Genomic DNA, 19,811 nt, shown 5'->3' on the forward strand with positions numbered 1-19,811 from the left:
TGGTTTTTCTACCAACCGATTTTTCTAGTGTATATAGGGTCTATTGGACCAAAACATTCTGACCAAGTCATGCAGGTGCTGCATTTCTTAGTTCCTCAGACCAAATTTTAGGGTGTTGACAGAAATGTTTTTGTTCTGAACTAATTAATATTGAATAAGAATTGACTGGACATCAGAGGTGTCAAAAGTACGTATATTTACTTAAGTAAAAGAAGAAATAGTGTAAAAAAGTAAAAAAGCATGGGTTCTGTATTGTATTGAAATGCAAAAGTAATTAAGCTTTGCCTTAAGTTGTAAAAAATCCCTTTTATAAACTTTTAATAATAAAAAACGGTTCTACACAGAGTATGTTAAATGTCCTAGTTTGCTCACTGTATCGGTAGAGAGAGCATTAAAAAATGGCTTGAACTATTTTTATTTTTATCAAAATTTGAGACAGGATAAGAAGTCCTCTGTGAGCAGATAAATAATTTTAAAGTGCTTATATTCACAGCATTACGGCTACAAATAGCAATAAAACTTAAATATAACTTGAAACTTTATTAACATGTAGATTTAAAATCTAATAAAGGGGAACTGGATGGGAAAGTGTTGCATCTCGTAATCTGATCCAACCTCTTCCCATCCTCCTGTCTTCATCCACGTCCCTATCAGTGTTTACTTCTCTTCATTCTTGATTTTCCCTGTTTTGTTGCAACTGTTGCATAATGCCATTAGATATGTATAGAGGAGGCCAGTTTTGTCAATGGAATAGAAAGTGTAGATATTTGTGTTTAAATGTAGTGAATCAAAGTAAAATTAATGTTTGTTTTCAAAACAAAAACAAGGCTTTGTTGTGCTGCTGTATAAAACCTGGAACTCAACACTATTCCTGACATTCTGAGTTGAAAAAGCTTCCTGGATGGGAAGCGAAATGTCTTCAAACTTGGAAACAAAGTCCAGCAGATTGTTAATTTTCTTTTTTTGCAATGACAATGACCAGGATGACTGAGAATCTTTACCAGCACGTAAAATTAATGAAAAAAAAATACATTAAGTGTAGATAGAAAAAAAAATCCTATTTCAGTACGTCGATAAAGTATTGAAACTGAATTACTTGACAGTTCTGCTGGAAAGACAGAATCTTGATGGGGTTCTGTAACTCAGAGTTGAACATAACCCCACTGGATTACTTCGTCCAGGTGAAGGATGAGTCTGTCAGTAAGTTTATACGGAGTGTTAGTTCCTTGTCTGCTGAGGCTTTAACACAAAATAACAGCATGAAGATGTGATGAAAACACCTACGGGGGTGCACGCTATTCTTGTCATCCTCTATTAGGAAATGTCAGGTCAAGGAAGGTCAGAGTAGGAGTGTTCTGATTTATCACCATGTTTATCAGACGCAGACAAGGAGAAATCTGTCAGAGCATCCAGCATCTCCTCATCTGGTGTCCGTCATCCAATCAATGACATCGAGGTCTAGGTTTAATCAAAAAGGGATTGTTCGCTGTCATTCCGCCTGCTGCCATAAGAGTGCAGGCAGGATTAATTTCAAGAAACAGTCTATTCATTTCTACCCAGTGTTGCCATGACAACATTTGGCACAGCTTTCTTTTTAAATTCATCGAAAAGAATTCCAGACAGCAACATCCTCACAGTTGAAATCCATTGAAACTGTTAAGGTTTGTGGCTCCGGCCCCCGGTTACTTGGGTGAGTTATTACAACCGTTGTCTCTCACCAAAAAAAGAGTTGGGCGTCTGAAACCCAACCTGGAGGTCTTTGCATGTGTGGATTCTAGGGATCTAAGCAAATAATTGATTTCCGATTAATTGTTGACTTCTTCTTTCTTTAATTAAAATGAGTTTTATTCGTACGCATACTCTTCATCTGATCCTTTAAACATGCAGTTTCCAGGGGGGGGGATCTGCTGGCCATGAGTCGCAGGTGCAGCTGTTTCAGTAGACTCCCAGACCTCCCTCTCCACAGACACCTGCTCCAGCTCTACTTGGAGAAGCCCAAGGTTCTTCCTGGCCAGCCGGGAGACCCTACAGCATGTCCTGGGTTTTGCCCTGGGTCTCCTCCTGCAGAGACGTGTCAGGAACACCTCCTGCACTGAAAAAACTAATGCAACCATTTTTGGCATTAACTTCCTCATATTTAGTTACTTTAACAGAATTGTTTCATGTTAGCAGGGTAGGACATAAAACAATTGTGTTAAAGTAACTCAATATGATTAAGTAAATACCAAAAGTGATTGCATTATGGCATCAAAGTTCCATCTGAAAAAAATGTCCAAGCCACCTCAGCTGACTCCTCTTGACCCCGAGCCTTTCCCTCACTGGTGAACAGGACCCCAAGATATTTAATCAATTTGATTAATTGATAACATCAAAAGAGGTAATGTTAGCGTTGTAATGTTACAGCGGGTCACTAGAGGGCATCGCTGTTCATTCTTAATCAAAGCCTCACCAGTATTTGCAAAAAGAATTGGGAGCAGAAACACGAATGAATCCAGAAACCAGTCCAGGATTATTTACACTGTTTAATGAAGACAAGCATGCACAATGCATCTTATGGGGTTCAATCAATAAATATAAATACTCGATAAACTTAATTTATCACCTAACTAGCCGCCATTTAAGAGTGCTGCATGGCAGACTTCTGTACCGTGTTCGAAAGGTGAGGCTATAATGTTAGAAAAGAGGAGGACATAAAGCAAAATGTTTGAGTTAATGCTTGTTATTGGACCACATTGTAAAGTTAGCTGGGAGCGACCAGAACCTCTTGTTTAAAACGTTGCTAACAGTACAAAGTTATTCCCGGCACTAAATGCTGGAGAACACTAAAAAACAGATCTATATCACAGTTAGCATCTTCTTCATTGATATTCATCTTTTTTTATTCAGTAACCTAAAAGGTTCCTGTTTTGTCAAATCTTTATAAATAAGTTTTGTATATGTTGTTTATTCAGTCAGTGTTTAATACAGCTGGCACAATAAATGGTTGAAGTGTAATGATGCTGGAAGTGACTGCAGCGTTTTCATGAACCTGATATAAAGCCAGTTGTTCATTTGTTGGACAGTTTGTTGAAACTATATTCATCACATTGTTCTCCTTCCTCCAGGGTTTGAGTTCTCAGAGCTCTGGGTTTATTCACAGATCCGCAGCAGAGGCGCAGTAAACGGTTTCTCTGAGTCTTCTCTCTGTTTCTGCATCAGCACCATGTCTGACGGAGCTGCCGTGCTAATATGTCTGTGATGGTTTTGTTTCCTCCTCCCCAAGCCCCCTCCCAAGCCATCACCCCAACTTATACAGCACACCCCCCATCCGTACAGCGAACCCCCAACAATAATCTGTTGCAACCTCCAGCAAACACACCTGTCTTCTGATTTTACGTTTTGTCAGTTCTTCATTTTTTATCTCCAAAAGATCCTGTTTGGTTCCATTTTGGGTTCACATTCAGTTTTATTCTTGATTTTATTTTTTTTTAACATGTCTTTTATTTAACCCTCTAACCCTTCTCCATCCAACCCCCCTCCCCGCCCCCACCCTCCTGACCCCTGTCCTCCCTCAACCCTCCGTCCCCCTCCCTGTCCTCCTCCACCTCCTTCCTCCAGTTTAGAGACCGCCAAATCCACCGCCCAGTCCTCCTCCATGTCGTCTCCTGTTGACCTGACCATGAGCTTCACCCAGCCCGCCCCCCCTGCCTCTGCCTCGTCCTCCTCCTCCTCCCCCCTGGCAGCGATGGGTGCGGCACTGCCCCACGCTCCAATCCTGGGCGCTCCCTACGCCCTTCCCCTCTCCAGCCTCCTGGGAGTGAAATCCATCCCCTACCTGGCACTGTCCACCCCTCCCGCCTCAGCAGCAGCGGCGGCGGCAGCAGCGGCCGCCATCGGGGCACCGGTGTTACAGAGCTCGGTGCAGCAAGCGGCCACAGCGGCAGTTCCTGTCTCAGCTCACGCGGCGGCTGCACTAGCATCCTACACGGCTAAGATCTCTTCAGCCAATGGGATGAAGAAGCCAGAGAGACAGAAGTTTTCTCCATACTGATGAAGGAGGAGATGCGTGTCAGAGGTAGCTCCTGGGCTGCTCTTCAAACTGAAAGGGCCTTTCCCCTCCACAACTCTGAACTCTGTCACATCCTTTTTCCATCTCTCTCTCCCATCTCTTTTCTATCCTTCCTGGTCAGTAGCAAATATCACTGTGGGATTATTGGAACATGCATGATTTCACTATAATGCAGATTATAGGAACCAAGAAAGTGCAAAAATGTGCAGCAGTTGTAGAATTATGTGAAAAAAGAAGCAAGATTAAGATTTGGGTGATTTTTGGAGATCGGAAACAACAGCCTGTTGTGAGGTCTGATGCATATGGGGTTCCTGACTGTTTTTATTTCTAATTTTAGCTTTTAGCATAAAAAAAAACAAAACATCTTGATCAAAAGTGTTAAAAATATCAACCTACACTGATGATACGAAGGATCCTTTAAAACCTGACAATCGTCATGTAGCTGCAGTGGTTACATCTCAGGGTCACTGATTCTGGACCCCCCCCCCCCCCCCCCCCCCCCATTGTATATGATGTCACCCTGATGGAAACCAATAATAAAGAAAACACATTCCTTCATATTCAGACAAACCTGTGGATGCTTGTTATGCTTTGTTTTTGCACACAGTATCCAGGCGAACATTGGAACAGAACCTGATCCATGTTCTGCTCTTTACTGTTAACTAAATCCAGTTTAAAGACTTTTGGTTCAGTTCAATTCAACAAGGCTGCTTAATGGTCTGACAGCTGTCTGCTCTGTTGAGGTTCTGATTTCCTGCTGGGTCGATGTTCTCTTTGTTTGAATTTTTGATTATCCCACAGTCCAAAAAAATATGAGCAGGTTAAATAAAGATTGTAATTGTCTTGCTGAGGTCTTGGTGTGTGCATAAACTGGTTTCTGTTTTCCATTTTTCAGACCAGTTTGAGGTTAATTGTTTTAAAGTTTCTGTTGGGTAAAAGGCTCTGACATCTGGAACAGAAAATAGATATATTTCATCCAAAAACAGCAGACTGATGCGGGCCTGACAACAGAGACCTAATTAGACTCAATCCACTCTTCTTCAGTAGCCATATTGAAACTGAAGATTGGAGAAAAATACAAACTCATCTGGTGGATTTTTATATCAGTAGGTATTAAAATGATAAGTAAACTAGGACTTGATCTTCTGCTCCTTCAGGGAAATCAAATATGATGTTAAATTATAATTTTTTTTCTACTGACCAGAAGCATCCATTGGTTTGTCTGGGATGTCAGAATCTGCATCTTTTTATTTTCCAACAATCCCACAACTTCAGTTTCTCCAGTGTTGCTCCTTTCTGTGTCCCTGTTTGTTTCAGCAGCTCAGAGAGCGTCCGGAGTTTGCAGCCTGTAAAAGCCATAAAGACTTTTCAGCTTTTCTTCTTCTTCTTCTTCTCCGTGTACTGCTCTTTATCCCACTGTATACTCGTATATTTATTATTAACTGTTATGAAATATTCTCTCGGAGTTTCTATCACTGATCACTAACACTGAGCTGACTTTGTATACGTTGTAAATGTCCTTCCTGCTTCGTGTCACGTTGGGTTTTTGTTGTAAAGATTTTTTAAGTTCTTTTTCTTTATCTGCCTGTTTCAGGTTTATTTAAGTTATTTTTTAACTTATTAAGAGAAGTATTACAGTTACGGGTTTAGATGAAATTCTGTTCCAATATGACTGTAAATCTGTGTTATGTTTTTAAGTGTGAAACAATTGCCGTTTTCACTGTAGCATTGGATATTGTATAAATGGTTTAGCGTTTTCACTCATGGGCTCAGACTGGACTGCAGAACTGAACATGAACACCAACTGTGGATTTTTTTTAGGATCCTCTCCTCTCATTGTGGACCATCAGCCGACTCAGAACTAGAACAAGTAGAAGCACAATCAAAGCCTGAAGCAAACTGATAATCTTTCTAAAATCAAAGGTAAAAGAGTTCAGGTCCAAAATGTTTAACAGTAAATAGATTTTTTACTTCCAGGTTGGGAGAAAGATGCATAAAATCTGGATCATGCTTTGGTTGCACATTTGTTAACGTGCACGATCCATGTACAGAAGCCTTAGTCCTGATGCGGCCGACCCGGGCTGGACTCCAGCCTGTGGTCCGCATGTCTCCCTCCCTGTGTTGTACCCCCTTTCTTGTCAGCCTACTGTCCAATAACGAGCCACTAGTGATAAAACCCTTAAAAAAAAAAAAAAAATCTGGATCAACACCAGCACAACAGGTCCAGTTCTGTCAGAGGTGGACAGCTGCAGGTTTTACCAAAAAAATTACAGCTTTACAATCCAATAAAAAAGTCAAACATTCCTCAGCTTTCTCATTTGGAGTGCAGTAAAAGTGAAAATAAAGCTATAATTGATCTTATTTTCCGTTGTACTAACCCCATTAAAATGGCAACCTCTTCAACATAAAGCCAGACTTAGGAGTTCTGTTTAACATCCTAGCTTCTCAAATCTTTATGTAACTAGCTCACCTAGAACTAGTTCGACTAGTTACTGATCTGCAGGTGGTGAATTGTGATCCTTAACCTGCATTTTAGGATTTTAAATCAATCAATAATTTCCTGCAAAAGTGCCAAACACTTAACAGAAACAAAAAGCATGTTTTAAAAATGTTAATCAGCGTGGTATTAAAGACTAGATAAACCAAAAACAGCAGCCTTGGGGAAACTTTTCTTTTTAATGTGCTTGTTGATTTGTATGTTAGATCCCGAAGGAGAGTGAATGCAAACAATTATCAATAAAATAAAACATCTTAATATTATTCCTTATCTTCTGTTGAGAGGCTGTTTTACCCCAGAGGTGATCACACAGGGATAACAGCTGCCTTTAAAGCAGGCATCCCCAAAGTCGGTCCTTGAGGGGACGCTTCCCTACAGGTTTTAGAGGTTTCCCTGCTCCAGCACAGCTGATTTTAATTGAAAGCGTATTAACAGGCTTTTCTTCAAATGCACTGATCATTATCAGCTGTGCTAAAGCAGGGTGAAAGCGTATTAACAGGCTTTTCTTCAAATGCACTGATCATTATCAGCTGTGCTAAAGCAGGGGAACGTCTAAAACCTGCAGGGCAGCAGCCCTCCAGGACCGGCATTGGGGATGCCTGCTTTAAAGGGATGACTTTTAAACTAAACTTAAACTCTCTTTATTCTAATTAATGCAGCTAAATAGGTACATTAGTTATGAACAAAGACTACAAAATCATAAATTATAAGGTCTTGTTGAACCCCTACAAGGGCTGCACTCTTCCTCACATGACATAAGTAGAAATGTGTGTTACCGCATGGGTTTTATATGATGGGTTATGTAATAGTCAGCATCCTAAGTGTGGCTGCAGCTTTCTAATCACACTAGTTACAGGCTGTTCCATTATCAAGCCCAATCCGAGGAAGTATAACTGTCTCATACATTGTTTCTCTATAAGCTGCCAGCAGCCACAACATTTGAGGGAGATTGAAACCTCAAATGATTGAAGCAGAACTTTTTAGAATTATGGTTTGATTATGGATCTATAAAGATAATAAAAATTCCATTCAACAAACCTTTAACACGTCCTCATGTTTTCTTAGGCATGATGAGAAGGCAGTCTACTTATTCTAGTTCTGTGGCAGAGTTCCTTTTTTATTGGTAAAAATCTTGATTTTCCAGTAATTTGTTAATTTTTCCGTCTGAACCAAGGAACGGTTCTTTTTCGGATCCTCGCTGTTACTACATGTCTGCTTGGCCTCACTAACACACTCAGAGAAACACACACACATGCAAATACACACATAGACACCAAAACTTCTCACTGGCACAACACACACGTACACACGTCTCACACATGCAGAACCACTAAGGCTGCAGCCTCTGGGGAGCAAAGCAATACTGAACAGAACCCACTGAGCAGCTACAGCAGCAGATACACACATTTAAGTGGAACTGTTTCTGTTTATATTAATATTTAATGATGATGGTGTGGTCTATTTAACAAGCTCACTTATTTTTATAAAGTCACATCACCTTGTTGATGAGCAGTTCCTTGTTTCTCTCTTCACTCTTTTCTCTGTTTCATGATTTTCTGTCTTTCCTTCATTCGTCTGCATGAGTCTGACTTGAATTGATGTCTATGCAAAAACTTATCTGAGGTCCAGTTCACAGGAATGCCGCCTGCAGCGGCTCGGACTCACAACACATCCACCCTGAAGAGGAGACATGAACTGTGTTCTGCAGGAACCAAGGCTCACTTTAATATTTCACAAAAAGCCTCTATCAGCTGAGAAATTGTTGCTTCACGCAGCAGCGAACACAAACCAAACTCGCTGGATCCTGTCCTTCACTTTGCTTCAGCTCCAAAGGAAGTTGATTTTGGAAGTTTATTTTGATTCAGAGAGGAAGTGGATCTCTGCAGGGTGAAGGTGTTGCCTGAGTCGCATCTTCACAGAGGATGTGAAATAGTTTCATGCTCTCTCTGTGAAGCTGCCCTCTCTCTGCACACATCTGAACGGCAGCCGCAGCTGCCAAACTAAATGAGGACAGTTATGAATATTGCACTTGAACATGAAAACTCCATTAGGACTAGAGGTTCTCTGAGTAAGAAATACCGGTTCATTTCTGTTTCCCTGTCAGGACCGGGAGCTCTACTGTGTCTCTGGATCAGCCTGATATGTTGGTGGTTCTGCTCTCTTCCATTCATGCCATGTTTCAATAAACGAGCACCGAAACAAGCCGAGTCTAGTCGTCTGTTCTGTTCAAAGTGTTCAACGAACATCTTCACTGCTGAGGATCGGCTAAATGACCTGATATTTGCAAGCTCCCAAAAAAACTTGGATTCATCCCTGATGAGGTGTGGTCTGTCACCATGGTAACCAGAGACAAAGCTAGAGGTTCTTGCTTCCCGGAGAATGATTGAAAGCAGTGAAAGAGCAAACATGACTCCTTCAAACATGAAAGACTGTAAGTGGGTTTTATTTTTAGTGTGCACATAGCCGTTGTTCATAGACTATTTCCACTTAGTTAATCTTAATTTTTTACGGTACCATCTAGTGGACAAGTCATGTCGGTATGTTTGTAAACATTTCAATTTTAAGAGAGCTTTCTTTCATAATGACAATTTATAATAATAATAACTGAACTTTATTGATCTCACATTGGATAACTTCACCTCTGCATTTAACCCATCCCCTCGGGGAGCAGTGGGCTGCCATTGTGCGGCACCCGGGGAGCAATTGGGGGTTAAGAGTTTTGCTCAGGAATCCGCAGTGGAATTCGAACTGGGTAGTTGTAACCTTCTCAGAGCACAAGCTTTTTACAGTGTCCTGTCTGACAAAGTGGCAATAACAATAATTGCCAAAAAGAGCCCAACAGATTTTACTTTCACAAGTGGAGCATATAAATTTCTTTATTATAATTATGCACTGAGTTTTACAGATTATATGGACACTGCAATGTAAGTAGAACAGAAGAGGAAAAACAGGAAAAAAAAAGGAGAAAAGATTGGGGGGGGGGATTAAATTAAAAGAAAATATTCAGTGAGTTAAAAAAAATAACTCACTGAATATATGTAAAGTAGGTTTAAAAGGTAAAATTGTCACAAAATAATACTCCATTATGAAACAAACAAATTATGTAATTAATACAGCTTTGAATATCTTGATGGATAATAATAAATCAATACATAAAAATTATTTTACCATATTTATCTTCTTTTATTTCACAGGGATTTTTATTTATTTAATATTTAATGAAATGGCTCTCCACAGCCATTATGTAGCAGTTCTTGTCGCAAAGAAACAGCGTCTCAATACTGATTATTTCCATTTGGCTCCATTCATAACAACATCTCAGCTTCACTGACTGTGAAGTGATTAACAAGTGATGCTGATCTGACCCGGTATGAGATTAAAACATTTGATTCTGTAATATTTAGCAACAAATGATAAAAAGAAGTCAATGAAACAAAAAGCATCACATTAGAACCACATTTAGCTCCAAAGACTGAGTTGTTGTTGCAGCAGGTCTGGAGGAAGAGGAGAACTTTGTGGAGGTCAGCTGATTATTCCTGAACGAACACGTTATGCTCTGATGAGAGAAAAATAAAACCTGTTCATTAGTGAGATTTATAAGCAGCTAAAGGTTGAATTCAGGACTTTGGAATGAAACACACCATCTATGGGGTGAAGCAGCAGGTTGAACCGGTTTTAGCTCCGCCCTTTTACCTGCCACACCTGAACTAAAGCAGGAAGCAGTTTGTGATTGTTGGTTCCTGCAGAGAGACTCCCAGACGATCAGATTCACCTTCAGACCAAACTAGCAGCTTCCTCTGAGTGAGTCCAGCTGCAGGAGAGAAAAGTGGAAACCTCCAACACTGCTGCTTCAAGCTGCTCACACTCCACACACTGAAGGTGAGTTGGACCAAGAACACCACTCAGAGTCACTTTGAGGGAAGTTAGTAGAGGAGGGAGGGGAGCCATGACTGACTGGACCTTCTGTGTTTTCAGCTTCACTCAGAGACTAAATGGCTTCCAGGTTAGAGGAGGATCTCTGCTGTCCGGTCTGTCAGGACGTCTTTAAGGATCCAGTTGTTCTGTCATGTAGCCACAGCTTCTGTAAGGAGTGTCTGAAGGACTGCTGGAGAAAGAAACCAGTAAGAGAGTGTCCAGTTTGTAAGAGGAGATCTTCAAGGGATGACCCACCATTAAATCTGATTCTGAAGAACCTGTGTGAGACCTTCTTACAGCAGAGAGAGCAGAGAGCTTCAGAGGATCTCTGCTCTCTGCACTCTCAGAAAATAAAACTCTTCTGTCTGGACCATCAGCAGCCAGTGTGTCTCGTCTGCAGAGATTCAAAAATCCACAGAAGTCACAGCTTTGCTCCCATAGATGAAGCTGCAGAGGAACACAGAATGAATCTTCGTTCATCTCTAGAAACCATGAAGAAGAAACTGAAGCTCAGGAAGAAAGTTCAGGAGGAGTTTGATCAGACAGCAGAACACATGAAGGTCCAGGCCCGACACACAGAGAGGCTGATTAAGGAGCAGTTTAAGAAGCTTCATCAGTTTCTAGCAGAGGAAGAGGAGGCCAGGCTGGCTGCACTGAGGGAGGAAGAGGAGCAGAAGAGAGGGATGATGAAGGAGAAGATGGAGGCTCTGAGCAGAGAGATAGCAGCTCTTTCAGACACAGTCAGAGCCACAGAGGAGGAGCTGAGAGCTGAAGACGTCTCATTCCTGAACAACTACAAGGCTGCAGTGGAAAGAGTCCAGCGCTGCCCCCTGCTGGAGGATCCACAGCTGCCCTCAGGAGCTCTGATAGACCAGGCCAAACATCTGGGCAACCTGGCCTTCAACATCTGGAGCAACATGAAGAACATGGTGTCCTACACTCCACTCATCCTGGACCCAAACACTGCTGGTTCAAGACTCATCATGTCTGAAGATCTGACCAGTGTGGCTTTTGGAGAGAAACAGAAGCTTCCTAAGAATCCTGAAAGGTTTGGGTTTTGGTCGTGTATTTCTGTCCTGAGTTCTAAGGGCTTTAACTCAGGGAACCACAGCTGGGATGTTGATGTTGGAGACAGTAGATACTGGCTGTTCGGTATGTTAGCAGAGTCTTTTCAGAGGAATAGAAACATATGGTCTCGATTTTTAGTAATATGGTTCTATGAAGGTAAATGCTTAGCATTGTCTCCATCATCTCCTCCCAAACTTCTCTCAGTTCAGAAGAAGCTCCAGAGGATCAGAGTGAATCTGGACTGGGACAGAGGAAAGCTATCCTTCTCTGATCTGGATACTAACACACACCTACACACCTTCACACACACCTTCACTGACAAGATGTTTCCATTCTTCAACACTGTGGATAAATTAAAAATCTTACCCATGAAGATCTCAGTGAGCAAACAGCAGCTCTGAAGTTCTCAGCATGAAGAACACAAAGTCCAAATGAAACCTTATTGAACTGATTGAAACTCAGTGTTTGAAACAGCAAACTAAAGACCAATGGTGTAGACACAACAATAGATGAATAAAACAATATCACACATCCGACACGGAAAAATAGTGAATGCGCACCTTGAATGGAACCATTGCTGAAAGCGTACCACCACATGTTACAGACATTACAAGTTCCAAAAACTCTTTTCAGGGGGATGCTTTTTGAACACCAGGTTTATTTTGTATGTTTAGACGTAGTTTAAATGTAGTTTATTTTGGGAATTTTTTTCTGTTATTACAGCAGCTCTTCTTTCCATTTTCTTTTCATTAATCCGCTTAAGTACCCCTTTTTGGTATCTATTGTTGCTAACACATTGTACCTAACGGTTATGGTTTTAATCTACGCTCTGGGTTACCCATAATTCCAAGTCGTAGTGTAAAAAAATTAAATACTCAAATACTTTGTTCTTTTAAGATTTTTGTTGCGGTTTGAAACATATTAAGTGAGTGTATGTTTTGACCAACTGTCTAATGAACTATACACATTATTAACATAGTAATTAAAAGTACCACTGTCTGCTTTGCTATTGGTGTCATGTTTAAACGGCTCACCATCATGTTGAAATCTGGCATGAATTGTGGTACAAATAAGGTCCGGTGCGGTCAGTCACTTCAGTATCAGGGTTTAAGAGGAATTTTTCTCTCCGTTACATCTGCAAAGAGATGACCCAGTCTACAATTCCATAGGGGGCCTACCAGGTGTCAGTGATGGGGCCCCTAAGATGTCGTGGGCCCGTAATCAACTGCAGTCGCTGCCAATATTTACGTCATTGCTGGAGATGATCAGATGATCTGACTGACTGATCATCTGGTTGTTTTCAGGTCAGTTTCAGATCTGCTTCATAATCCGTCCAGATGCTACAAACTAAGCCATGAAGTGGATGATGTGGAGTGTGATTTGTGTTTTCTCCTTGGATGTTAGTAAGGTTAAATATTAAAGTGTGCCGGTTTTTCTTTCTGAATAATGGTGATTAGTGAGAAGCTATTGTTACATTCTTTATGCTGAGATGTAGGGAAAGGAAGGAGGTTTGAAAAGGAGTTTCCTCCCTAGGTTAGATAAGGGGGAAACAGATAAACAGGTCCTTATTGTGTTTAAGATCCTCACGTCATGTCTCTGGTGTGAACGGAAAACAGTTGTCTGAAATGTTTATCTGAACGTATATTTATGTCTTTCGATGAAGTGTTTCTCTTGGGAAAATTCAATGTTCATGTGTGTGTATGCTGTGGATTATTTTTAAATGTAGGGGTGTGTTTCTGAATGCTTCAGAATCACACAGGGAGCTGTTTAGCTGTTGTGTGTCGTTCTCCTCTGCAGAGCGGAATAAAACTTTTCCTTCCCTGCAAATCATCTCCCGGTGCTCATTTTTACTCCACAATTTGGCGTCACAAGTACAGGATCCTTTCTGATCCATCCGCTCGGTGGATTCTAGAAGAAAGGCTGATCACCAAAACCATATGGGTTTTTCTTCTACCTCAAATAGGCCATTTAAGAGAAGGAGGACTCTTCTGTTCTTATGCTCCACCGAGTGGAATGATCTCGACAGGAGGACAATAACTTCAGGAGACTGGGAGAGGAAGAAAACTAAAAAAAACTCCTTTAAAGGTAAAAAAGAGAAAAAAAATGCTAAAATATTGTTATAACAAAAAGTAGGCCTGAAATTGGCTGAGGGTATGTCTTTTTTGGACCGAGGGTAAGTCTTTTTTGAAAGACCGAGTTTTAAAAAAGTAGGCCTTAAATAAGCTGAGAGTGAGTTTTTTTTTTAAAGAGAAAGTGTAGGTCTTACTAAGGAAAAGTAGACCAAGTGTTGCAACAAAATAAAAAGAGAAAGCAATGATCCGGAGTAATTGTGAGCGCTCAAATTAAGAAAAAGGAAAAAAAAAATAGAATATAACATATAATATAATAGGATATAACATATAATAGGGTGACCATATTTTCATTCGGGAAAACCAGGACACCTTGGAGCGGGGGTGGGGGGGTGGGCGGGTTGGGTTGATTGAAAGAACAAATGTCTGCTCCGTGATGAGAGGAAATGTTACTTGTTACTAGTTGTTTTAATGGTTATAGAGTCAGATATGTGGCGGTAGTGTATCATTTATCTAAAGGTTTTTATCTGTTACTGTGTAAATGGGTTTGGCTGGAATTTAAGGACAGATTCTAATAGATCTGCAGAGTGGGGACTATAAATCTGATAGGAGTTAAATTTTTTTATTGTTGTTTTGCACAATATGCTTAACTAAGTATTTTTTGTTGTTGAATGTTAGAGATTTTGCAGATATATTTTGTAGATACATTGTTTATATTTACTTATATCTTTCTACCCCTTTTATAGAATAGAATAGAAAATCCCTTTATTGTCCCACAATGGGCAAATTTACAGCAGCAGAAATATAATTGAAAATGGTCACACAAATGAGGACCTTAGAAAAATGTATAAGAATAACATAATAGGGAAGAGTTAAAATATAAAAAATTAAATTCTGTAAAGTGTTTTAACAATATAAAACTGGAGAATTAATAACCAATATGCAGCTATGGACATTTTTACAGTAATGGATATTTGAAAATAGCAGCAACATCAGAGATGTGCAGAATGACAGCAGCATGTTATTTAACTGACTAAGGTTTCTATCATTACATTTGATTTGATTTGTTCCTGCTCCCGGTGGTTGTAACCTTTATTCCACTCTGGATTCTTGTGAGTGTAGTCTTTGTTCACTTTAACTTTTTTTAAAATAAATAAATAAACAAACAGTTTTGAAAACCTCGGTATTCATTCTTTTCCTGCTTTGTGTGTCAACTTTCACGGTTGCTAAGCAACAGAGCATATGGCGGTAAAACCCACTGAAGGGAGGACCTGTTCAAATTTACAGCCAAAACTCTTCCGGCCTCCTTATTTTAAAGGACTTCGAAGGATCCAGTCTAGGTAGACCGCGTCCTTGGAGGATGCAGCCCAGGTTTTCGAACAGAGCCTCTGATTAAGAGCAGGGCTGCCCGCACTGACGCGGCTCAGGGATTACGTCACACGGAGCGTCGTGCGCAGTGAAATCAGGACATTTCCTCACTTTCTAAAAAAAAACCCGGGACGTGAAATACGGATATGTCCCGGGAAATACGGATGTTTGGTCACCCTAACATATAATATAATGATAGGAACAACTTAAGAAAATTCACTGTTGTGCTATTTACTAATGCACATCTTTCTTTTCTTTTCTTTTTTTTTTAGTCTTCTGCTTCGGCTGTTTTGGCTGCGGGTTCGTCTCCAACGGCACCACTGAGCACCTCCAGCCTGTATCCCAGTTTAACACAAGCCTGCTGCTCTCTGCTCAGCCTCCACCTTATCCACCGAAGGCTACAAATTCTTTTCAAAGAGAGGACGACTTTTATTACCATGGTTCTCAGAGAGCCGAACCAGAGGAGGGAGACGACGGGGGCGAACTGAGACTGTCATTTGACCCCCAACCAGACCCACACCCAGATTTTAGTATCCCTGGGGCCAACAGCGGAGATTCATCTATCACCTTTGCTCCATGGTGACTAAATAGGAGCCACTATCCTCAACAGATTGCAAACAGCCCCGTATGGACCAGCTCTGCGTGGACCAGCTCTTCATTCAAGGAGGGGCCGCAGTGAGGACAATTTGAGTCACTGCGATAGAAAGCGTGTGGAACAGGAAAAGAAAATAACAGACTGAGGCACAGCTGACTCTCCTCAAAAACTTCCACTAAACTGTTTAAACTGTTCTCAATGCAGCCCTCAGAAAAAACAGCTCTCCAAATGATGGTTGCTGCTACATCAGTGGCAAACCTGATCACTGGGTCAGAAACTGTCCACACAAAAAACGTGGGTGCAGAGGAGGATGTGGCAGAGGCTCAGTTCATCATGGAGGTCCACCACCCTACCATGGAGGCCAGAGAGGACAGAGAAGCCATTCTCAGCAAAGGGGATATCAGGCACAGAAGTGAGGTCACTCTACCACTAGTGAGGGAGCTGTTGGAGCGACCCCCGGTTCAACAGACTGCAAGTAACACACACACACACACAGAGTACATTTTCGAGACATATATTAGTTACCTGATAATTTTTTATGTTTTACTCCGGTGAGTTGCTGGTCTCATGTTTGAATTGATATTCCTTTCCCTCTTATAATGGATATCCAGTAACTAAAACTCTCAATAACAGTTTGGTCAGGTTTTAACTAGCTTTCTCTGATAAACGGTATCCTACCGTAGCAAAACTTTCTATCTTTCTCTCATCTATAGGTACCTTTTCTTTAATGATGTGCTGTGTTAGAGATCTTTGAGCATTATCTAATATAAAACAGGCCTGTTTCCTCACCTCATAATATATGACCTCCGGAGGGTTTTTTGCTTTTTTATATTATTTTATCTATTTTTTTATTTTTTTTAATTGTTTTATATCACCTAAGGCACCTAAGAAAAATTTGTAATGGCTCCCACTCTGATGTGTTCCAATCCACTTTGTCTGTTTAACCATGAATAGTGGATGAGCAGGGAAACTGTAGATTTTTGTATTGCTCCAATAATTTGGTAACAAATTGGCAATAGTTACCTTTTCTTCACGAAATTAAATGCTGTAATAACAGGACTGTCACATATTTTGCGTTGTTGTGATGGTACTACACTGCTATCCCAGCATTTCATTAAGACACTGTGGGTGATTCTAATCTGACCCCTTTTGTATCCCACCTTGTTATACCTAAAAATAATTTATTTCATAATTTTGCCTTCAGTAAACAACACCTGAGGAAGTCCCACCTCATAACAGTGTTGTAAAAATAAAATAAGGGGCCCCCTTTAAATTTCCCTGGATCTGAAATACTTTTCTTTTCCAGATCATCACACCTATAGAACACTGTTGTTATTTTGACACATGAGAAAGCATGTGTTAAAGGGGGCATTTATATAACGGTTTATATAATCATATTAAATTCTATAATAATACAATGTTGCTATCATTAAATAATTCAGTTTAGTCATTCAAGCTATCTCAGTCTAGTTTTTTTTTATTCCTTCTTTTTCTTAAATCTTTGTCATTCCTTCTAGGCTGATTTATGAGGCTGAACTATTTACTGAGTTGTCTGCCCAAAACCTGTTAACCTCAAGGCTGCAAAAGGGCCTGCTGCATGCCCTCACCTTTTGCTAAGATAAGATCCTTTGTCATCTGAAATGGAGCTCTTAGACTTTACTTTTTTCCCCCCAAATAATGTCTGGTGGGGTTTAAATGGTTACCTAAATAATTTTTTCCATCCCTTTTGTGTTTTGAGCCATGGGGGACCATGAGTCAAAAGGAAGGGCTATGAAATGGATGGACAACAATTGGTTAACAGTTAATTTTTCTCAAATAGCAACAGTTTGTGAAGATTGCTTAATTTGTGCAAGTCACAACATTTCTAGAGGACAGAAAATGATGGGCCAAGGAGCCACAGAAACAGTTGATGCTCCATTTCAACATAATAATAATAATAATAATAATAATACATATTATTTAATGGCGCCTTTCTGTACACTCAAGGTCACTTTATAGAAAATAAAAATATAAATGAAAATACAAAAATACAAATACAGGAACATGAAAACAATTATGTATAGGGACAAGAGCAGCATATTCACAAATAAGCGAGCTGGGGAGAGAGTCAAGACTGCGGAGGTCAGGAGGAAGTGAGTTCCAGAGCTGGGGAGCAGAGCGGCTGAAGGCTCTGCTCCCCATGGTGACAAGTTGAGCTGGAGGTACAGTGAGGTGGATGGAGGAGGAGGATCTAAGGGAGCGGGAGGAGGTGGCAATGTGAAGGAGGTCTGACAGATATGGTTATGGATGGTTTTGAAAGTATATAGAAGGATTTTAAATTGCATTCTGAATTTGAACTGGAAGCCAATGGAGTTGGTGAAGGACAGGGTAGCTGAGTAGCAGCTGAGTTCTGAAGAAGTTGAAATTCTATCATAAGATTTAGACATCTTATGATAGATTTTATTGAACTAACTCCATGTGAAGGAAAGAAATGTTGCTTGGTGATTTAGATATGTTTTCAAGATGGATTGAAGCCTAACATTTTGCAAGTGAAATTGTCAAGTGATTTGATCTTTGCTGTGCTATTCCCACACTTGAAGGGTTGTATTAAGCTGAACATTAAACTGGATTCCACTCAATGACCAAACTGTTCTTTCATCTTTTCCTTTTAATTTTCTTCTTGTGTTGTTTACAGATTTACAGAATCATTTAATTAAGCAGGTGAAAAACCTTTGAAAGAAATGAAACCAAACAAAGCATTTACCATATTGCAAATTGTAATAGTTCTGAGAAATGCATAATTAAATATATTTATGAAAATAGACTGTTTTTAACTTTAAATTAAGACCATTTAGTTTTTAATTACCATAAAAAATGCATCAAAAAACATATTAAAGCATTTTAACAGAAGCAGATTTATGCAGGTTATTTAACCCCATAGTTACATGAATTCTTAAATAGCAATAATAACCAGTGAGTGATTTTTCGTTTGTTTTAAATATGCATAACGTAGACTATGAAATTTCATTTTAACTGTTAGAAGTCTATTTTAATCACGCACAGAAGAAAGATACAAAAATTACCCCGTGCAACAGTTTCACAAACACATTAATTTGGATTGTTCAACCGCAACGTTAAATCACTGAAAACAAGTTACACCAGCATTTCTCCAACCAAATAAAGCAAGCAAGCAAGACTTACAAGCCAAAATTTTCATGACGCACCGTGTGAGTATTTATAAGCTTAAAGGAATAGTACACCCAAAACATGATTAGCCTTCATTTTCTACTCACCCCCATGCTGAACAACACTCTGGAGTACTTTTTTGATATCTCAAATGCATCTGGAGATCTGGGAGGCTTCTTGCTGTCTGCTGACATTCAAATAATGGAGGTCTGTGGCGCCCGAGGCAGAAAGGTCCATAAAAGTCCACAAAAAACGTTTCAATATTCCTCCATACTGCTCGTCCAATGTATTCCAAGTGTCCTGAGTGGGTAGCATCCAGAATTTACTCGAAACGAAGTCATTTAGAATGTTTTTAGAGCATAAACAGTAGTGTATAGGATTTCCTGAAAGCGCGCACACGCGCGCTCACGACGCTACGGAAGCCGGCAGACCAAACCAGCGCATTCAGCTCGGCAAAGAACTCATGCTCTTCCTCAACACTGAAGTCCTCAGACATTTTTCTTTCGTTGTTTCTTCCTTGGCACAGGTAAACGGCACATTTCTTCTTCTACGCTTGCATTATTGGAAGAGCAGACGCTGAATGCGCACTTTCATCTGGTTTGGTCTGCCAGCTTCCGTAGCGTCGTGATCGCGCAGGTGCACGCTTTCAGGAAATCCTATACACTACTGTTTATGCTCTAAAAACATTCTAAATGACTTCGTTTCGAGTAAATTCTGGACGTTACCCACTCAGGACACTTGGAATACATTGGACGAGCAGTATGGAGGAATATTGACACGTTTTTTGTGGACTTTTATGGACCTTTCTGCCTCGGGCACCATAGACCTCCATTATTTGAATGTCAGCAGACAGCAAGAAGCCTCCCAGATCTCCAGATGCATTTGAGATATCAAAAAAGTACTCCAGAGTGTTGTTCAGCATGGGGGTGAGTAGAAAATGAAGGCTAATCATGTTTTGGGTGTACTATTCCTTTAACACTACAAACAAACATTTCCCGCACGTCTCAACGCCTCATCAGCGCGGCGCATACATTCTTTTCACAACAGAATTAAATGCAAGCTTACCGGCTGTCTGTTCAGTCCTTT

The 19,811-nt window shown here is 40.3% G+C and overlaps 2 protein-coding genes across 7 annotated transcripts in view; both read left to right on the forward strand.

Annotated features, from left to right (window-relative positions):
• LOC119776993 (poly(rC)-binding protein 3-like) overlaps window positions 1–5,730 on the forward strand; it is a 133,273-nt gene extending 127,543 nt beyond the window's left edge. For 4 of the 6 annotated variants that reach the window (XM_038275715.1, XM_038275718.1, XM_038275717.1 and 1 more), the window contains exon 15: window positions 3,598–5,730. In XM_038275715.1, coding sequence (XP_038131643.1) covers window positions 3,598–4,030 — 433 coding nt within the window. In that variant the 3' untranslated portion in view covers window positions 4,031–5,730. Of the gene's footprint in view, window positions 1–3,262; window positions 3,561–3,597 lie in introns of those variants that run through there. The other 2 variants (XM_038275719.1, XM_038275720.1) reach the window with 2 other exon arrangements.
• Window positions 5,731–10,228: 4,498 nt separating this feature from the next.
• LOC119776991 (tripartite motif-containing protein 35-like) lies at window positions 10,229–11,988 on the forward strand. The gene is made up of 2 exons (XM_038275712.1): window positions 10,229–10,424; window positions 10,521–11,988. The coding sequence occupies exon 2, from the start codon at window positions 10,538–10,540 to the stop codon at window positions 11,927–11,929; it is 1,392 nt and encodes a 463-aa protein (XP_038131640.1). The 5' UTR covers window positions 10,229–10,424; window positions 10,521–10,537; the 3' UTR covers window positions 11,930–11,988.
• Window positions 11,989–19,811: the final 7,823 nt, after the last annotated feature.

The sequence above is a fragment of the Cyprinodon tularosa genome, unplaced genomic scaffold, assembly GCF_016077235.1.
Source record: "Cyprinodon tularosa strain WSP-4 unplaced genomic scaffold, ASM1607723v1 ctg975, whole genome shotgun sequence".
NCBI lineage: Eukaryota > Metazoa > Chordata > Actinopteri > Cyprinodontiformes > Cyprinodontidae > Cyprinodon > Cyprinodon tularosa.